Source organism: Serinus canaria, chromosome 1A (genome assembly GCF_022539315.1).
Source record: "Serinus canaria isolate serCan28SL12 chromosome 1A, serCan2020, whole genome shotgun sequence".
Lineage (NCBI taxonomy): Eukaryota > Metazoa > Chordata > Aves > Passeriformes > Fringillidae > Serinus > Serinus canaria.
This window is the reverse complement of record NC_066314.1, coordinates 7,399,985-7,416,172: the sequence shown is the minus strand read 5'-3', so window position 1 is coordinate 7,416,172 and position 16,188 is coordinate 7,399,985. Positions and strand designations below refer to the sequence as shown.

Genomic DNA, 16,188 nt, shown 5'->3' with positions numbered 1-16,188 from the left:
CTTTCTCTTGCAGCATCTGCCAGCATGTACGTGCCAACCGTGTGCAACGGGAGGGAAGTTGTGGACTCCACCACTTCGTCCCTGTGATTGTGGCTCGTGGTTCAGTTCTTGAGTTTTTAGACTGTTAGGCAAAAATTTGCACATGTTGTGCACTCCAGAGAACACCAGAAAACAAAAGACATCAAAGCAAAATTAGAACCTTTTTTTAGAAACAGTGTAATAAATTATTTTTGAGGATTGTACAGTATATAGTGACGTTCTGGAACTTTTTAGACTGATTTTAGCCCTTCTGTTGTTAACGGTTGTAAGGGACATGTAAATAACCATGGTTCACAATGTGCATAGTCCTGCAGTAAGGGAGTGATTGTTGCAAGCACAGTTGCAATGTTAGGTGACTTCTTTCCTACGAATTTTTTTTGTAGCTCCTTGTTGTAATTAACTTAGACTGCATTTCTATGTTGTATATTACAGTTACCTTACGTGTAACAGATTGGTTTTCTCAGCACAAAACAGCAGTATTAATGTAAAGGCACCAATAATAAAAAGATAAAAGTTTTTCAGCATGGTTTCATTTTTGTTTCTTACTCCCCCAAGGTAATTACATTTTTCTAGAGAGGAGGTTAGGTAAAAAGGATAAAAATTCTGGAGTGTGTGTACACAGGTATTTGTGTGTTGGTGGGTACCTGTGTTATAAAATCCATATCACAATATATCTGCTTATGATTAATGCTTTTCCAAAGTCACATAGAAATTCCCTCTTCTTAAAAAACTCCCACATTATTAAAGCTCCTCAAATTCATTTTCTGTTATTAAAATAGAGGGTAATTTTCAAAACCAAAAATGTCTAATTTCATCTTAATGAGATACTAGCAAAAAAATTTTGACCCCTGGTTCACTCATTTGGCACGACTAAATGCTGTCATGCACAGAATAGATTGGTAGCATATAAAAACTAAGAGAATTTAGATTAGGTTGGAAGAAAATCTGTCAGAAAATTAGCTAAGACTGTTTAATATCTCCAGCCAAAACAAAGGTGGTTCAGCTTGTCTGCATCAACAGTGCTGTGAAAGGTAATTGGAGCACCACCACTGAGCACCACCAGAGACCAGAGAGTCAAAAAAGAGAAACGCAGGAGACATTTACACACGTCTCTGGGGTGACCTTTACGTTGAAACCAAATGCTTCAAGACATACATACCACCTACTCAGACAATTGCAAAATACCTTAAAAGTCTGGCTTTTGAAACTGCACTCTTAAAGCTGCCCTCCCTCTGTTGAAACAATCTGAAATCTTCTCTTCTGCCAGGTCTAAAAAGTCATTAAGGAAACAAACACACCTTTGATTAATTTGTCTGAGCATATTTACCTAAGGGCTTGTTCCCATTGATCTCATTCCAGCTGAGGTCAATAGCAAAATTCTCATTGACTTCAAAGGCAACACCAGCGAGACTTGGAAGTCAGAGACCATGGATACATGGTGTGGGATGTACATGTTCTCTGGAGCCCAATTCTCCTGCCCTTGCAGATGTTTCCACACATTTCTGGAAAGCTGCAAGTCCTTTAGGGCTGAACTGGCGGAGGAAGTAGCTTTTACTTGGAATGCAAAAATTAAAGATGCAGGTTCCTAAAATTCCTGCTTATAGATGGATGCTTGTATTTGCTAAACATCCATCCACATGTCCACCAGCAAAGACCTGTTGATGTCACCACTTCCATGACAGAGGCAGCCATTTAAGCCTCTGCATCACGGAGCTGTCCAGAGCAGGAATCCCTGTGACTTTCCCCAGAATGGCCATAGATCAGCCCACCCTACCTGCAGAGCTCTGCATTCTGCATTCAGCTTCTTCCTCTCCACAACCTCTGGCATGCCTGGTGTTTCAGGCTTGTTTCTCACCTTGATGCAGGGCCCAGGGTCAAGTTGTGACAGGCTGGGAGTCTTCCTTTCCAATCAAGACCTCTTAAAGCACTCAGGTTGGGCAGCTACATTCATTTGACTTTGGTGTGCTCTTTTTTTAGACTGAGAGGCTGGTCACACGTGACAAAAGGTCAGAATATCTGACCATAATTCTGACGTCTCATCTTTATGGAGCTCTTAAAAATGCCCAGGCCAATAAGAGTTTCTTCTTAATTTTTATGGAAAGCCACAACCAGGGTCAAATGCACCTCAACTAACACTCACTGTTTACAAGGACTAAGTAAATAGCTACATCTGAGATTGTCAGCCCTTCTCCCTTTGTGCTCAGTGGAAGTAGGCATAAATCCCCTGGCTTCTCTCAGGCAGACACTTCAGGCAGGGCTGAAACTCTCCAAATAAAGGCGAGCACAGCTTGCTCAGACCACAGAGTTTGCACTGAAAATTAAGGCATTGTGTCAGATGAATTCCAGCCCCAGAATCAAAACTGACATCACTGAAGTTAATTTATAGCAGGGGAGGATCTCACTGTGCTGGAGTTTTCATTCATTTTGATAGCACTATTGAGAAAATGACCCAGTGTCTGTGTCTGACCACCGCTATGAATACTTAGTTGGCTTGAAAGCCACTTGCATATGGTGTTTCCATACAAAAAACCCAACAACCAAAACATGCAGAGCTCTGGATTTCCATCCCCACTGAATGTTCCTGACATTCTTGTGCTTTATTTGGTAAAGTCTTGAAAGCCTTCCACTACTTTCCATTGGATGTCCACGGATGGAGATCGTTTGGCATTGCCTGATGAAGTAATCCAGTTTCAAAACACAGCAGGACAGAAAAGGAAAATGACAAAGCAGATATGGGCATGAAAACCTTTTAAGAAAGGGAATTTTATTTCTTTTTTTGTTTGCTGTTGTTTCACATCACTATTTTAGTTTCTGTATTTATGATAGTTTATAGTTTTTGCACCCATTTATGTAAAACTTGAATTTAGAGTACAAACCTTCTCCAGTATCTTTATTTTCCTATCATATTTAAAGATTTGAGCAATTCACCTCAAAGCAGAAGGGGTCCTACCACAGTTCCTCCCAAGTACCCTGACTGTGAGCCTTGAGAGTAATCATACTGCTCTGAGCCCTGCACACTAGGGACTAAAATGCTGAAATCAGAAGAGATGCTGTGAATGAGAGCAAGGCTTAACCCAGCATCTACCATGACTAACTGGAGGCTGAAGAAAACGTCAGTCTTTTACTCAGAAGTCATAAGTTCCAAGTACCTCAGCTCTCTGATAAAAATCACAATTGCAGAAAGGTTTGTGAAAAACTGATCACTTTTTATTTCTTAGCCGAATAGAAAAATAAGTCTCAAAAAGTTTACTGCAGGCCAATCTGAAATAAACAAGGTTTGTTGTGTTTTTTGTCTTTGTTCATGGGTTTGGATGTGGATTTTGGTGGTTTGGTTTTTCTAGAAGAGTTGTTTGGTTTTTAAATCTTCAGTGAATTTTGAAAACAAGACCAAAGTCTACTGTGGAAAACCAAAATATTTTATTTTTTTTCTTCCAGAAATTGTTTTTCCTTAATTAATTGAACACAGATGTTTTCACTCATAGCTAAACCAAATTAAAAATTAATTGCCTTTTCAAATTGAAAAATCAAAATCTATTTAAAATGTATTATGTTCCCCCAGAATGGAACAAATTCCATAAATCAGAAAAAACATATCCAAAATACCCTGACCACACCCAGAAATTTCAGCTCTAAGGACATTTCCACTGCAATCTTTAACACAATTAGAGTAGGGGAAACCAAAGCAAACCCTTAACTCATCACCACATGCAGTCTGATGTCCATTGCCTACTCATCAGTGCCTGCAGTCTGCAAGACAAACAGCAGAAGCTGTTTATCCAGAGCCACCTCAGAGCTTCTCAGCAACACAAACACAGCAGAACTGAGTTTTCTTACTGCAAGAAGAAAAGGCCCGGACCAGGCTGGGCTGGTTTTGCAAGAGGAAAAGGATGGGGTAGAAATACACATCACAAAACCCTGCTGTGGCCTTTAGGTGCTGTTACACAGACCTTAGAGAATTCTTCCTGATGAGCTCCTAATGTACAGATCCTGAGGAACAACCAAAACAGAATGGCAGCCCATGATCACCTCTATTCTTGTGCCTCCCTTGTTCCTGCTGCATGAATTCAGTGTGGGCACATCCAGCCAGGTGACTGGGGATGTCACTGCACACTGTGACACACACTGCATATTCTAGATGAGCTGACTTCCTCTTATTTCTGTTCCTCTCCCCTTACCTCTTACAGCACAGTTCAGAAGTCCTCAACAAGAAATAAAAACAAGGGAATTCAGTGAATAGAGCACACAAGGGGAAAGACTAAGAGAGAACAGCACCAAAGATAAGCAGAATATCACAAGAGTTCTCTTGAGGTTATCACTGAGAAGAGAAGGCTCTGGGGACACCTCATTGCAGCCTTCCAGTACCTAAGGGGGGCTTATAAAAAAGTTCCTTTTTATATGGGCAGGCAGTAACAGAAGAAGAGTGAATGGCTTTAAACCAAAACAAGGGATATTTAGATTACATGCTGGGAGAAAACACTCTGAGGGTGGTGAGGGAGTGGAATGTGCTTCCCAGAGAGTTGTCCAATATTATCTAGAATGGCTATTTAAATCCTCCATGCTTCATGATAGGGACCAACCAGCAGCATTCCTTGCTGAGGAGGAAATCCCCACTGGTGTGTCAGCATGAATTGTAGCAGCTTCTACGCTTTACACTGAGGCATCTGTGTTGGTCACTGCTGGAGAAGAGTCAACAACCACTGGCTCCTAAATGGTGACATCTGCTGCTATCAGATGATAATTAAGTACCTTGATTTTACAGGTACTACTGGCTCTGGAAGGACAAAACCTGCAAACTTTCCCCTCTACTATCAAACAATCCCAGAATCTATTTTTCAAAAGCAAATAGTAAAATCCTTTCTTTGAACAAAGATTATAGATCATTGAAGCTACTCAGTAATTTCCCTCTGTGGCTCTAAGACATAGTTTTCCCCAAAACCTTAATCAATTGTATTCAGTATTACAAACACCAACTAACACAATCAAAGCCAAGCCAGAACACATTCTTTGTGCATTTCCCCCCTAGCAAGCACTGTCAAAGCTGAGACAATGGTGTTCTGCTAATTTGCCAATAATTTATACAGACACCAGTAAAATGTGATTAATCCTCAAAGAGATTCAGTTACTTGACTCCAGATTTCAAAGAAAAGCATGCAAATGCAGCAATAAAATGTATTCCGTTTAATCAAGTGAACACATAACAGACTGATTCACATTGTTTTATGGCATCAAATAAAAGTTTTCTAATGTGATTCCATGTGGAAGAAAAGGGGGAGTTTGCTGTAAGTATATTTTGGCAGAGCACTGGGAGAGGTCACACATAGCTGACTTTTTAGTGAACTGTTAAAGGCTTCCAAAATTTGTCTCTTGTGGGAAAATGGAAACTTCCCCTCTCTACTACATCTTTAACAGAAAGAAATGAATAGCAGAAGTCAGCTCAAATATTTCAGTCTACGCTTGCTTAATTCTTGGAAAGTGTAGTTTTCTTATTTTAAGGTAAATAAAGTCTACAGCATTGGTTTGCTTCCCACGTTGTTAGCACTGCACCAGATACACCATTAGACTGCCTGGGAGAATGTTCAACAACATCATGATAAACCATTTGGAAGCAGAGCTGAGAAGAGTCATACAGCAAAGTCTGTCACAGCTGTCAAAAAAATTCCACTCCATTTTATTTGGAAAATAATATAATGGAAAGGGAACCCATCAAAACCTGTGGGGTATTAAGTCAAATTAAATATAGTTCATAAAAATTAAGGCATTTCTGCATTATAGGGTATGGGTCCAGAAATAAAAAAAGAAATGGTGTTCTGGAGAATTAAGTGTAATTATGGCTAAGAAAACATATGGAGAGAGAAGGGGAAAAATTAAAGGAGATGTAGACAACTGCAACTTGATGGCAGTGAAAAGCTCTACTCATTGCTGAAGACCAGCAATGTTCAGGGAAGGCTGCAGTGCCACCAAACATCTCAAGTCCAAAATTTCAAATATATTTTTACTTTATTTTATGAATGTCCATCATATATATATCTTTGATGCTACAACACACTAGTTGAATAAAAATCAACAACATAAAACCCCTCATCATAAAAGATTCAAGAAGTGAAATCCCAAAGCCATAACCATTTACTCTGTGAGCATATCATCTCTGACAACCATATATAAATGACATCATGACAACAAATACAATGTACAATAATAAGTGTGCAATGGTACAAAATATACAAAAAAGGAATGTGTATTTAATATACATTCAACATTACCCCATAAAAATCTTTGTTGGGAAAGTGAAGTGCCTTTTCAAGACCAACAGAAAATGTACACCACTTCAGTTAAGATGCCTGAAGGATCTCCCATCAAAAGAGTAAAGTATGTGTTCTTTGACTGGAACTATAAAATAACAGAGCTCAATTTTCCCTAATGAAAAAAAAATCTAAACTTCATAAAATTTTTGTTCACATCTAGAGTATAATAAAATATTTAGAGTGCAGAAAATTCAGTTTAATTTAAATTTTACTTAAAAGTGGGCCCTCTTTTATTGATAGACCTAGCTCAGTCATATAAAATCAAAAATCTATATTCCTTAGAGTAAAAAGACCATTTCTGCCCATGTCTCTTTTCTGGTTTTGATGCATTCCACAATTCACATTAATTTGCTGTAATGGAAATATGAGTCTGACCAGAGGTCAATACAAGAATTGTGACTCATTTTTTCTGGCTCTGTTCAAGTCTTGCATAATTTTACTCAAATATTTTTTGCCTAAGTTTCAGATTCCTTTGAGTTCGACCTCAGAGGGAATTTCAGGAAATTATTACTGTGGATATTATGAAGATCACATGCTTATAATGTGGTTGATTTTATGGAAATAAAATCACCCAGCCTCCAGTTTCCAAGACACCACTTTGTGCCTTTCCTCCAGAGCTGCTACTTGCACTGACACAGGATGCATTTAGATGCTGTGCAAGTACACAACCCATGCTCAGCTCTGCTGGACATCCATCCTTCCCTCCATCCATCCATCCATCCATCCATCCATCCATCCATCCATCCATCCATCCATCCATCCATCCATCCATTCATTCCTCATCCATCCATCCATTCCTCATCCATCCCTCCATCCATCCACCCATCCATCCATCAATCCATCCATTCTTCATCCATCCATCCATCCATCCATCCATCCATCCATCCATCCATCCATCCATCCATCCATCCATCCATCCATCCATCCATCCATCCATCCATCCACCCACCCATCCATCCCTCATCCATCCATCCATCCATCCCCCTTCCTCACATGGCCCAGGACTAAAGGAGGTATTTCTAACAAGGCTTCCAACTGACAGAGCTGATCCCTCATTCCCAAAAGAAGAGATTTTTGCTGCACTCCAGAATTCAAGTTTTTCTGTTTTTCCCCAGGTTTTCCCCAGCCCCAGGAAAAGTGACATTTACACAGACCAAGGGAGAGCACTGAATCTGCCACAGACCTCTCTTGAGAGGAAAGCTTCCACAGAGAGGGACAAGTGCAACTTGCACTGTAGGTACCACTTCACATCTCCATAAAGAGTTTGAAGCTGCTACTGCCTACAAACTCATGGGCCCAGACTTACAATTTATACAACAGCTGTTACCAAGTTTAAATTTAATAGCACTAGGTTTTACTCCAACCCTGATGGCCATGGCTTAGGCACCAGAATGGGGTCAATTTGCAGGTGCAACACAATTCCTCTTGCATTAGAGGTCAACACAGACAATCCAGACCTTCAAAGCATTAAAATCTAAAGTATTTTCCAAAGTTCAAAACTCACCCAAGGCTCATTCCAAGTACCATTCACAATTTTGATTTCAAGAAAGACTCACAGTTGTGCCAGTAAACAGCAACACACAACCTTTGCAGGAGGTTGCAGGCCTCTCTGAAAATAATTTCTTAGGAATATGCACAGGAATGAGAAGGAAATGAAAGGTACCTATAAATCATATGGCATGCCTGAGTGTTGCCCAGGTGAATGCAAAAAATTCATGTTATTTGCAGTATGTATATCTCTTCCTGAGTTGAATTTCATTCCCAGTATGGAATCCAAGAATCTGCTTTCTTTTTTTTGGCAAGGTACTCAATCACATGGTAAGGCAATCCAATTTTCTGGTTTGCTTCCTGTCTTCTTTCCTCCTAAAAGGCCAAGCATTTCTCACCAAGATCACCACTGTAATGTGTGCCAGAATATGTTTAAAATATAGTCCTGTAAAAATAGAAATTAGGTTTGTTCCTTTGAAGGCAACATTAATTCTTCATATATTCTGAGATCTTGAAGATTTCAGCTGAACAGATTCAAAATTATCTTCCTTTTCCTGCAATGAAAAGACAGGTTCCCATCAACTGGATTTCCTCAAAAACTCTCCAGCAGTCAGCACAATCACTTCTTCTCTCAATATCCTTTGCCAAAAACTTCACTTTATTTCTACTATGGTAATTAAGTGCACAGTTTGACCCTTTAATATTTAATGAAATTACTAATTCTTTAAAAATTTGCAAAACCAATAAATTATGCTACAGATATTGTTCATGGTACTTATTTTAGAGGGTACAGGGCAAGTCTGCATTTCATATTCACAGAATAGGGCAGGTAGTCTGAGCTGAGGAATTGCAAGGTATTCATCTCTATGGTTATTAGCACTTATTAATGTTTTTCTTACAATATATAAAATGCTTGAAGCACAGCATGTGAGTGTGAACACCACTGCCTTGCTCCTGGATTCCAATCTCAACAATTCCTCTGGGAGACCCACAAGACAAAACATCTTAAAAATCAGGGCTAGAGAGTGGAGTTTTCTCTCTGTTTTCATTTGCTGGGTGACAGCCTTGGCCATTTGGCCAGCAGACATCAGGGTGACATACACACCCAGACAGTATGCAAACTGTCTTGAAATACCTTCATAATCTGATTTTTAAAGCCTACTCACACAGATCAGGACAGTCTGGTGCAGACTTGAGAAAGAAGGGGAGAAATTGTCCTATGCTAGTCTAGTGGAAAATATCTGCTCTGGTATTGTTGTGCTGGAGACAACAGACGCAACCAGAACACCCCCAATCTGAAACAGCTTTGTAATTATTTGGCTTATATCTTCTCATTAAAAATAAGTCATTCCTGTCTATATTACAGGCCTAGCCCTCAATCCCTTGGTACTCAAACCCACTGATATCTTTGTGACATGCTGGCAGAAATGCCATAGCCTGAAGCTTAAACATATAGTTAGGACACTGCAGATTCTCTTTCTCTCTCATTTTACATTTCTCCTTTTCCTCCCCTGTTTTCCTCCATATATTTTTTCTGTATTTTACATGCATATGTAGCAGGACATGAATTTCTTAATCTTTTGCATAAATGAAAAGCAATGCCTATAACATTTGTTTTCGAGAAATATATATTAAATTTGAGTTATCTGCAGGGGTACAGGACACAGAGCTGAGAAAGCTAATGAGGAACTGGAAGTTGAATTTGCCAGCTATTGTTATCTAGCAGTAAAAAAAGGAACAAGCTTAGGAATATCTGACAAGCTTGTTGAAAAAGGAGAGAACACTCAGGAGACCTGCTACAGTGGATATAGGAACATTAAAAAATTCCAGGCATTCAAGCTGTCTGAATACTGAAGTACTAAAGCTTAATTCTATTTTTGCAGCATCACCAGAAAATTTTATGTGATTTGATTTTATTTACATCTTCAATATTCTCAATATTGAATTAAGAATTAATATTGAATTTCTGCCCCTTTCCACAAGGAAAATTATTGATTTTGCAGGACAAATAGTCAGGCTGGGGTCGAGGGAAAGTTCTGCACATTATCTGTGCAATGGTAACTTTTCCCAGGAGGGACATCTGAGGAGCAGGTGTGTAGCAAGAGGACACCAGTCAAACAAAAACAAGTAAAAGAATGAAGAGAATAATAAGGGAAAAGAAAGGCAGCACACAAGTTTTAATTATATTACACTCAATCACAGAAAGAAACAAAAAGGGATACAAGGAAAAAATATCTCAAAATTCAATATTCTGTGATATTATTTGGACACTAAACAGAAGTACAATGTTTTAAAATTAATTTTATTATGATCTTTTAAGAGACTTTCTAAGAAATTCAAACTTCAACAAAACTGTTTGAAAGGGAAAATATCATTTGCCCTTATCCTGATCATAACAGATGCCCCCACAGGAATCCCTTAAAGACAGCACTACGTTTTCCATAGCACAGATTTCATGGCATTGGGAACAAAGACCAAAGAGCTTTTGGGATCTACCATGATGGCCCTCTGTGGCTCCTCTCAGAAATGTTCAAGGGACACCAAAGACTTTGGTGCTGTCAATTCAGACATGCAACAATCCACATCACATCTACTGCAGAAAAAAATGCTTTTTTGGTGTTGCTTCCCACTGAAATGGAGGAGGCTTCATTTCACAGGAGGAAGATGATTTCTCTTCAAATGAATCCTACTCAAAATTATGGTTCTCCAGTCAGCCATGAAGCCAGCCCAGGTGAGCTGCAAGCAGCTGGTGGTGGCAGTGCTGCCAGTGTTAATTTTTTGTATCTCTAATAGCTGTGTTTGCCTCAGCAATGGATGTGCCTGGGAGGATTCCAGGCAAAAAGGTTCTCTCTGCCATAAACTGTTTTTTTCTGTTGCCACCCATGCAATAAAAAAATGCTGCTGAAATCTCTCTGTGCAGGAAGGAGCATTTACCCAAAACCCTACAACATTTCTTAATTTTATCCAGACTGTGGATTTCAGCAGATCACTATGGACTGGATGAGGTGTGCGTGGGAGGCTGCCCTGCTGTGAAATTAGCATCAAAGACTCATCACTTCCAGTAATAAAAAAAGGTAATAATTATTTTTGTATTAATATTGGTAATTACTACTCACCTTTGTTGCCAAGGATTTGAGCTTCCCCAGCAGTGACTGCTTATTTGAATACACAATTTCTTCTTCATTATCTTCTCCTTCCATTATAGCACAGCTGTCAGCAGCTGGCAGTTCACACTCTTTTGAGTTCGTTGTCATCACTAATTTGGAATATTTATACTCCAGCCTGAAGATAGAAAGCCACACAGGAATAGATTTTTTTTCTCAAATGTCCCATGCTCAGGGGTTTTGTCATTTAGATTGTCTGCAGTCCTCCTACATAGTTACTTCTGAGATAGTGGAAATCAGATACTTTTCAATCATTAAAAATATGTACCCAAAATAATACTGAGCTCTTGCTTTCCAATTAGTCCTCTATCCTTATAAAAGAACCCTGTTTCCCACAACACCAGGGCGAGGTCAAGAGGGCTTCCTGCATGAAGAAGTGCTGGTTGGGGCAACAACCAAAACAGAACTAAGCAATATGGTCAAGAATCTAATTTTTTACCAAGCTGAAAGGGACTAATTAGACCAAAGATACTCTTTTGGCCTTCAGATCTTGAGAAAGCCATGTTGCTTCAGAAACTAAAGTCAACTTCAAACTCTCAAGGGTTAAAAAGACAGTTCCTATTTGGAAATGATGCCTGTGCAAGTTACTGTGGATGTTCTATACTTTCCTCACTGGAATTTTTTATAGCCACTGTTGACAGAAAAAACATCAGCTTGGTGTGTGAATGGATTGATCCCACAAGGTACTTCTCATCAAGAATGTCATGAAGCCAGATGCAGGAAAAGTCACTCCATCAAGCTTTTAGCTAACTTTTATATAGAACAAAATTTGCAGTACTTACTTCTGGTTCTTCTTCCAAAAGTAGCAAGTCAAGGCTATGAGCAGAACAGCTGTGAAAGCACCAACACCAGCTCCAACTTTAAGCCAAAAATCCACTGTTTCACAAGTGCTGGTCCTTTTTTCTGGCAAGGGAACTCCTTTAATGCAATGCTTTGGCTCATTCCATACATATAAGGTTTCCTTTCAAACAGAAAGCACCAAAAAGTGAGCTGCTTGTAGGAAGAGAGAGAACTGCTTAGACTTACAGAAAACAAGCTGTTCTGAGGTAGAAAGGTCAGATAACTTTTTAGTGAGATCAAAACACATCCTTCCGGTTTTCAGACTTCAGGTTTTCAGTTATATTGTCTAATCAGTGCTCTCCTTGCAGGTTCAGGCATGGCAAGAGTATTTCCTCCCTTGTATAGGTCTTCATGTGACACAATACAGGCTGGACAGCTATTGGGAATTAGTTGTGCCTGCACAGGAGCTGTTGATCTACAGGAGAGTTTGAACCTGTGAAAGGACTTCCAAATATTTGACTAGAGAAGGCAGCAGCAAAAACACTGCAAGCAAGTAGGATGAATTTATGAACTGATATTTGGAAACCTTTCCTAGCCTGCCCCTGATGTTTATGGCTACGAAACAACTGAAGCCTTTTGGGCACTCCATCCTTCAGAAACACCTGTCCTGCAAGTCTGAATGCATTGAGAGCTCACATCCTTACTCACACAGCTGGTCAGCACACACCAGCTCTCTTGCAGGAACCATGCTGCCATTGACACAAACATTCCTGAGTCTCAGCACAGCTCTTCCCTCAGCTTGCATCCCAGCCTGCTCAGAGCCTGGGCTGAGATCTTCCAACCCACTCACACATCAGTTTACACAAAATCTCAACAAGAGTCCAAGTTATACCCAAATGAGCCCATCTGATTTTGAGACATGGGTCCTGTACCTGAAATCCTTTCTTGCAGGCTCCCTCAATCTCATGGTAGTCTTGCTCTGTGCAGAGAGGACAAGCTTCTGCACTTTCCCATAGGAAGTAGAAAGTGCATCCATCACAGGTGCCTGCAGGGCAGGAGCTACAAGGAGAGCAGAACACAGTTATCAGTTAGGAAAGAAACTCTGGGGTTTGCATCCTCATCCACCTTCTGCTGCTGCTGAAGATTGGGAATGGGATCTATGAGAAATGGGTAAACATCCATCAAGTTAGCAGATGGAAGAATCTGGGGGGAGAATTTTTCCTGTTTTGTAAAATGCTTTCTCAAGTGAAAACAGGCGTTGAGCTTTCAAAGATCTAAAAGGAGTGGGGAGAGGAGGGGAGAAGGAGAGGTGTTACTACACCAGCATGCACCTCCATCTCTGTTCTCCTGCACAGAGATTGTGGCTGTTCCACCTGACTGCTGCTATCTGGTTCCTGCCATTGTTCTAATGATGTCTGGGTGATTTAGTCCATATGGAATGGACTTGTCCTGTCATGGTTAATTACTAGAAGGATGTTCACTGGTTAATGAAGAGATAACAGCTTCTCTTACTCCAAGAAAAACTAATGGCCTATTTTGTATTCAGCCTGCAGAAGGAAGTTGTACTGGCAGTGGCAGGACAGTCATGTAGATTTTTTTACTGACAATCACATCAAGTCTAACAGCAGCAATGGCCAAAGGCCATGCAAGAAGTTTGGTCATGTAAATATGAAATATTTACATGACCAAGCATGCAGAAAAAAATAGATTTATAGTTGTGTTGTTCTATATCATCTGGAAACCTGATATCCTGATCCGAAGCACTGAAAAATCCCCAGCCCTAAAAGCCCATTCTGGCTTATCCAGATTTGAATACCTGACAACAGGTACATTCCTCTGTGAATTAGGGAGCATTTTTCCAACCTACATGGCAAGAGCACTGACAGACCTTTCTCCTCAACTGCTTTCATCTTATACTGTAGATTCATGTGATACTAAACACCATGCCTGGAGGATCAAGGAGTTGCATTATTTGACACGTTTCTGATCCCTCACTGTGTGAAAGCAGCTGACTGCTGAGCTAATCAAAGGGGGATAGGAAAGGAGAAGTCTACATGAACTAAGGTACATGTGTCAGCTGTGTGCCATTTCTGCCCCTGCTCACACTTTCAAAAGCAAGGAAGGCTGTTCCTCCCTCACTACTGGTGCTTTATCACCGTTCACATCGAGTTTATCCGGTGGCACTGCGAGAACAACTGAAGAATTTTCATGCAGAAGCTGATAGTGGTTTACTGCCCATAATTTGTAGTAGGACAGGTCCCTCAGAAACTGGGGGAGGCATCTCCAAAGGTGTTCCAATACCCATCATTCATCCATCACCTGGGAAATAGACTCTCCTCTGCCTTCTGTCAGGCAAGCACAGTTTGTGTGTCCCAAGAGGGACAGGGATCAAAGGATCCCACACTTCTCACACTGCTCACTTTTGGAAAGAGGACTCAACTTTTGGGAAGGAGGATGAGTGAGAGCTATCAGCAGATTTGTAGCAACATCCAGACAGACTAAAATGGGCCTGATAACCAAAGAAGAGAGTTATCAGAGGTGAAGGAAGCTTCTGAAAAATCACAGTGTGTTGATAAAGAGCAATAGAATTGAGTATTTTACTGGTTTTTTCTCTGCAGTTTTTCAATCATGCCTATGCCTTAAGTTATGTTTATGCAGGCATAAACAGGATTTTGTAAAAAAGAAGCTTTTTAAAGTCCCTCAAATCAGACTGACGGGAAAAAAACATCAGGCAAATTAAACACAACTGTACAAGGCAGCCAGGCTACAGCGATGAAACACATAAATAAATATATCCCAAACATAAAATAGACAGTCAGAGCTCACAAAAGCATTGCAATAGCAGATTTCAAAATTCCTAGAACAGGTTGCCCTTTTCCAAAAAAATAATTTTCTCTAACCACTGCTGTAGCTCAAGGAAGAATAACTACCTCTGAGAGCCTCAACCAGGCAGTTTAATCAGGAGGCTGAAGATCAAAATAAGGAACTGAAATAAAGGAAGAGTGAAAACAAGCAAACATCACTGCATTTTCTTTTGCATTTAAGCTCAGAACAACCTGCCACACAGCCTAAACAGAGATCATTTGGTCTGCTGGAAGCTGATGGACATCTAGGAAAAGCAAGTGACTGATGAGGGAGAGAGCTCTCCTCATTGCTATTATAATATAAAATTACTAATGAGTTTTGTAAGGATTACCTGAGGAGCAAAGGCTTTTTGGTACTCTTAGGACACAGAGACTGAAATACCTGGGCACAGAAAGCTCTCCTTGGTCTGGTTTGTGGGGGTTGCATCTCATTGTCACAACAGTGGCACGGCCATTTTCACAGGAGGTTGTCACTGTTGAAGACCTAACGTCAAACAAGAGGAGAAAAGCAACATATTCCACTCCATTAAATGGATATTACTGTTTCATAGGTCTGTGAACACTCATGCAGCTGCAATACTGACAAAATACCCTTCACCACAATGCTTTTGACTTTGCCAGGTGAAACAAACAAACAAACAAGCAAACAAAAAAGAGCAACAGAATCAGGGTAGGGCCTCAGCAATTCATTTAAATCTCAAAGTGCTCTGAGATGCTACTGAGGGAACTGCCCTGGTTTTCTAAACCTGCTGCATCAAGGAGTGAACTTTGCCACGAAACAGAAGAGAAGGACTGAAAAGGGGAATCACAGGCGCTGTGGTTGGTGTGTTACTCTGCTGGAGAGGCTCTGATAGAGGCTCACTCCCAGCCTGGCAGCCTGAGAGCCAAACTGTCCTGAAACAGCACAGGGCAAAGGGGATGAAAAAGGTCTTATTCCAGCATGAGAGACCTTGTAAGCCAAGTTCATAATATGCTCCAAGAAGGGTCTCTGGCGTGGGGCTCAGTTTGCAGAATCAGATATATATTCTAAGTATTCACATAGGTCTAAAGCTGATATCCAAATTCCTATATTCAATTAAGTCCCAGCTTAGAAACACAGCTGACATGAAGACCAGCATGTAGACATCTGAACTGAGCTGATCTCTGAGATTCTTCCTCCCCAAACTGAGGCATTCTTTCTATGGAGAAGAGTGAAGAATGGGAAAAGCATACTAGTAACTGTGCATGTTAAAACAATTAGTTTTAATCTTGATTAGTCCTTTTTTGTAGCATCAAAGTAAACACAAATGAAAGTGAAAGAAAATTTCAACCAGAAGTGGACATTTCAAAGTCACATATGAGAAAATATGGAAAGCAGCAGGACATTGAAAGTGGCATCTGGATGAATCAAAGCTCTGGGATCACTTCCTATGGATCAAGACTAATTTAGATTTGAGTAAAGAGTGTTTGCTGATTTCATAGGATGATCTTCAACATGCCAATCACTATCAGGCAGATACTGATTAAAGTGGCAAAGATTAAAGGTGGGTTATAGATGCCCCTCACAGTTTT

At 40.2% G+C, this 16,188-nt stretch overlaps 2 protein-coding genes across 3 annotated transcripts in view; one reads left to right on the top strand and one right to left on the bottom strand.

Annotated features, from left to right (window-relative positions):
* The window catches only part of GRM3 (glutamate metabotropic receptor 3), a 102,355-nt gene extending 101,795 nt beyond the window's left edge, over window positions 1–560 (top strand). For both annotated transcript variants that reach the window (XM_009086871.4, XM_050970076.1), the window contains one exon: window positions 14–560. In XM_009086871.4, coding sequence (XP_009085119.1) covers window positions 14–87 — 74 coding nt within the window. In that variant the 3' untranslated portion in view covers window positions 88–560. The remainder of the gene's footprint in view (window positions 1–13) is intronic.
* Window positions 561–5,299: 4,739 nt separating this feature from the next.
* The window catches only part of ELAPOR2 (endosome-lysosome associated apoptosis and autophagy regulator family member 2), a 96,479-nt gene continuing 85,590 nt past the window's right edge, over window positions 5,300–16,188 (bottom strand). Inside the window, exons 18-22 of the mRNA XM_009086873.4 lie at window positions 15,020–15,121; window positions 12,706–12,832; window positions 11,776–11,954; window positions 10,946–11,111; window positions 5,300–8,383 (exon numbers count right to left, since the gene is read on the bottom strand). Coding sequence (XP_009085121.3) covers window positions 8,324–8,383; window positions 10,946–11,111; window positions 11,776–11,954; window positions 12,706–12,832; window positions 15,020–15,121 — 634 coding nt within the window. The 3' untranslated portion in view covers window positions 5,300–8,323. The remainder of the gene's footprint in view (window positions 8,384–10,945; window positions 11,112–11,775; window positions 11,955–12,705; window positions 12,833–15,019; window positions 15,122–16,188) is intronic.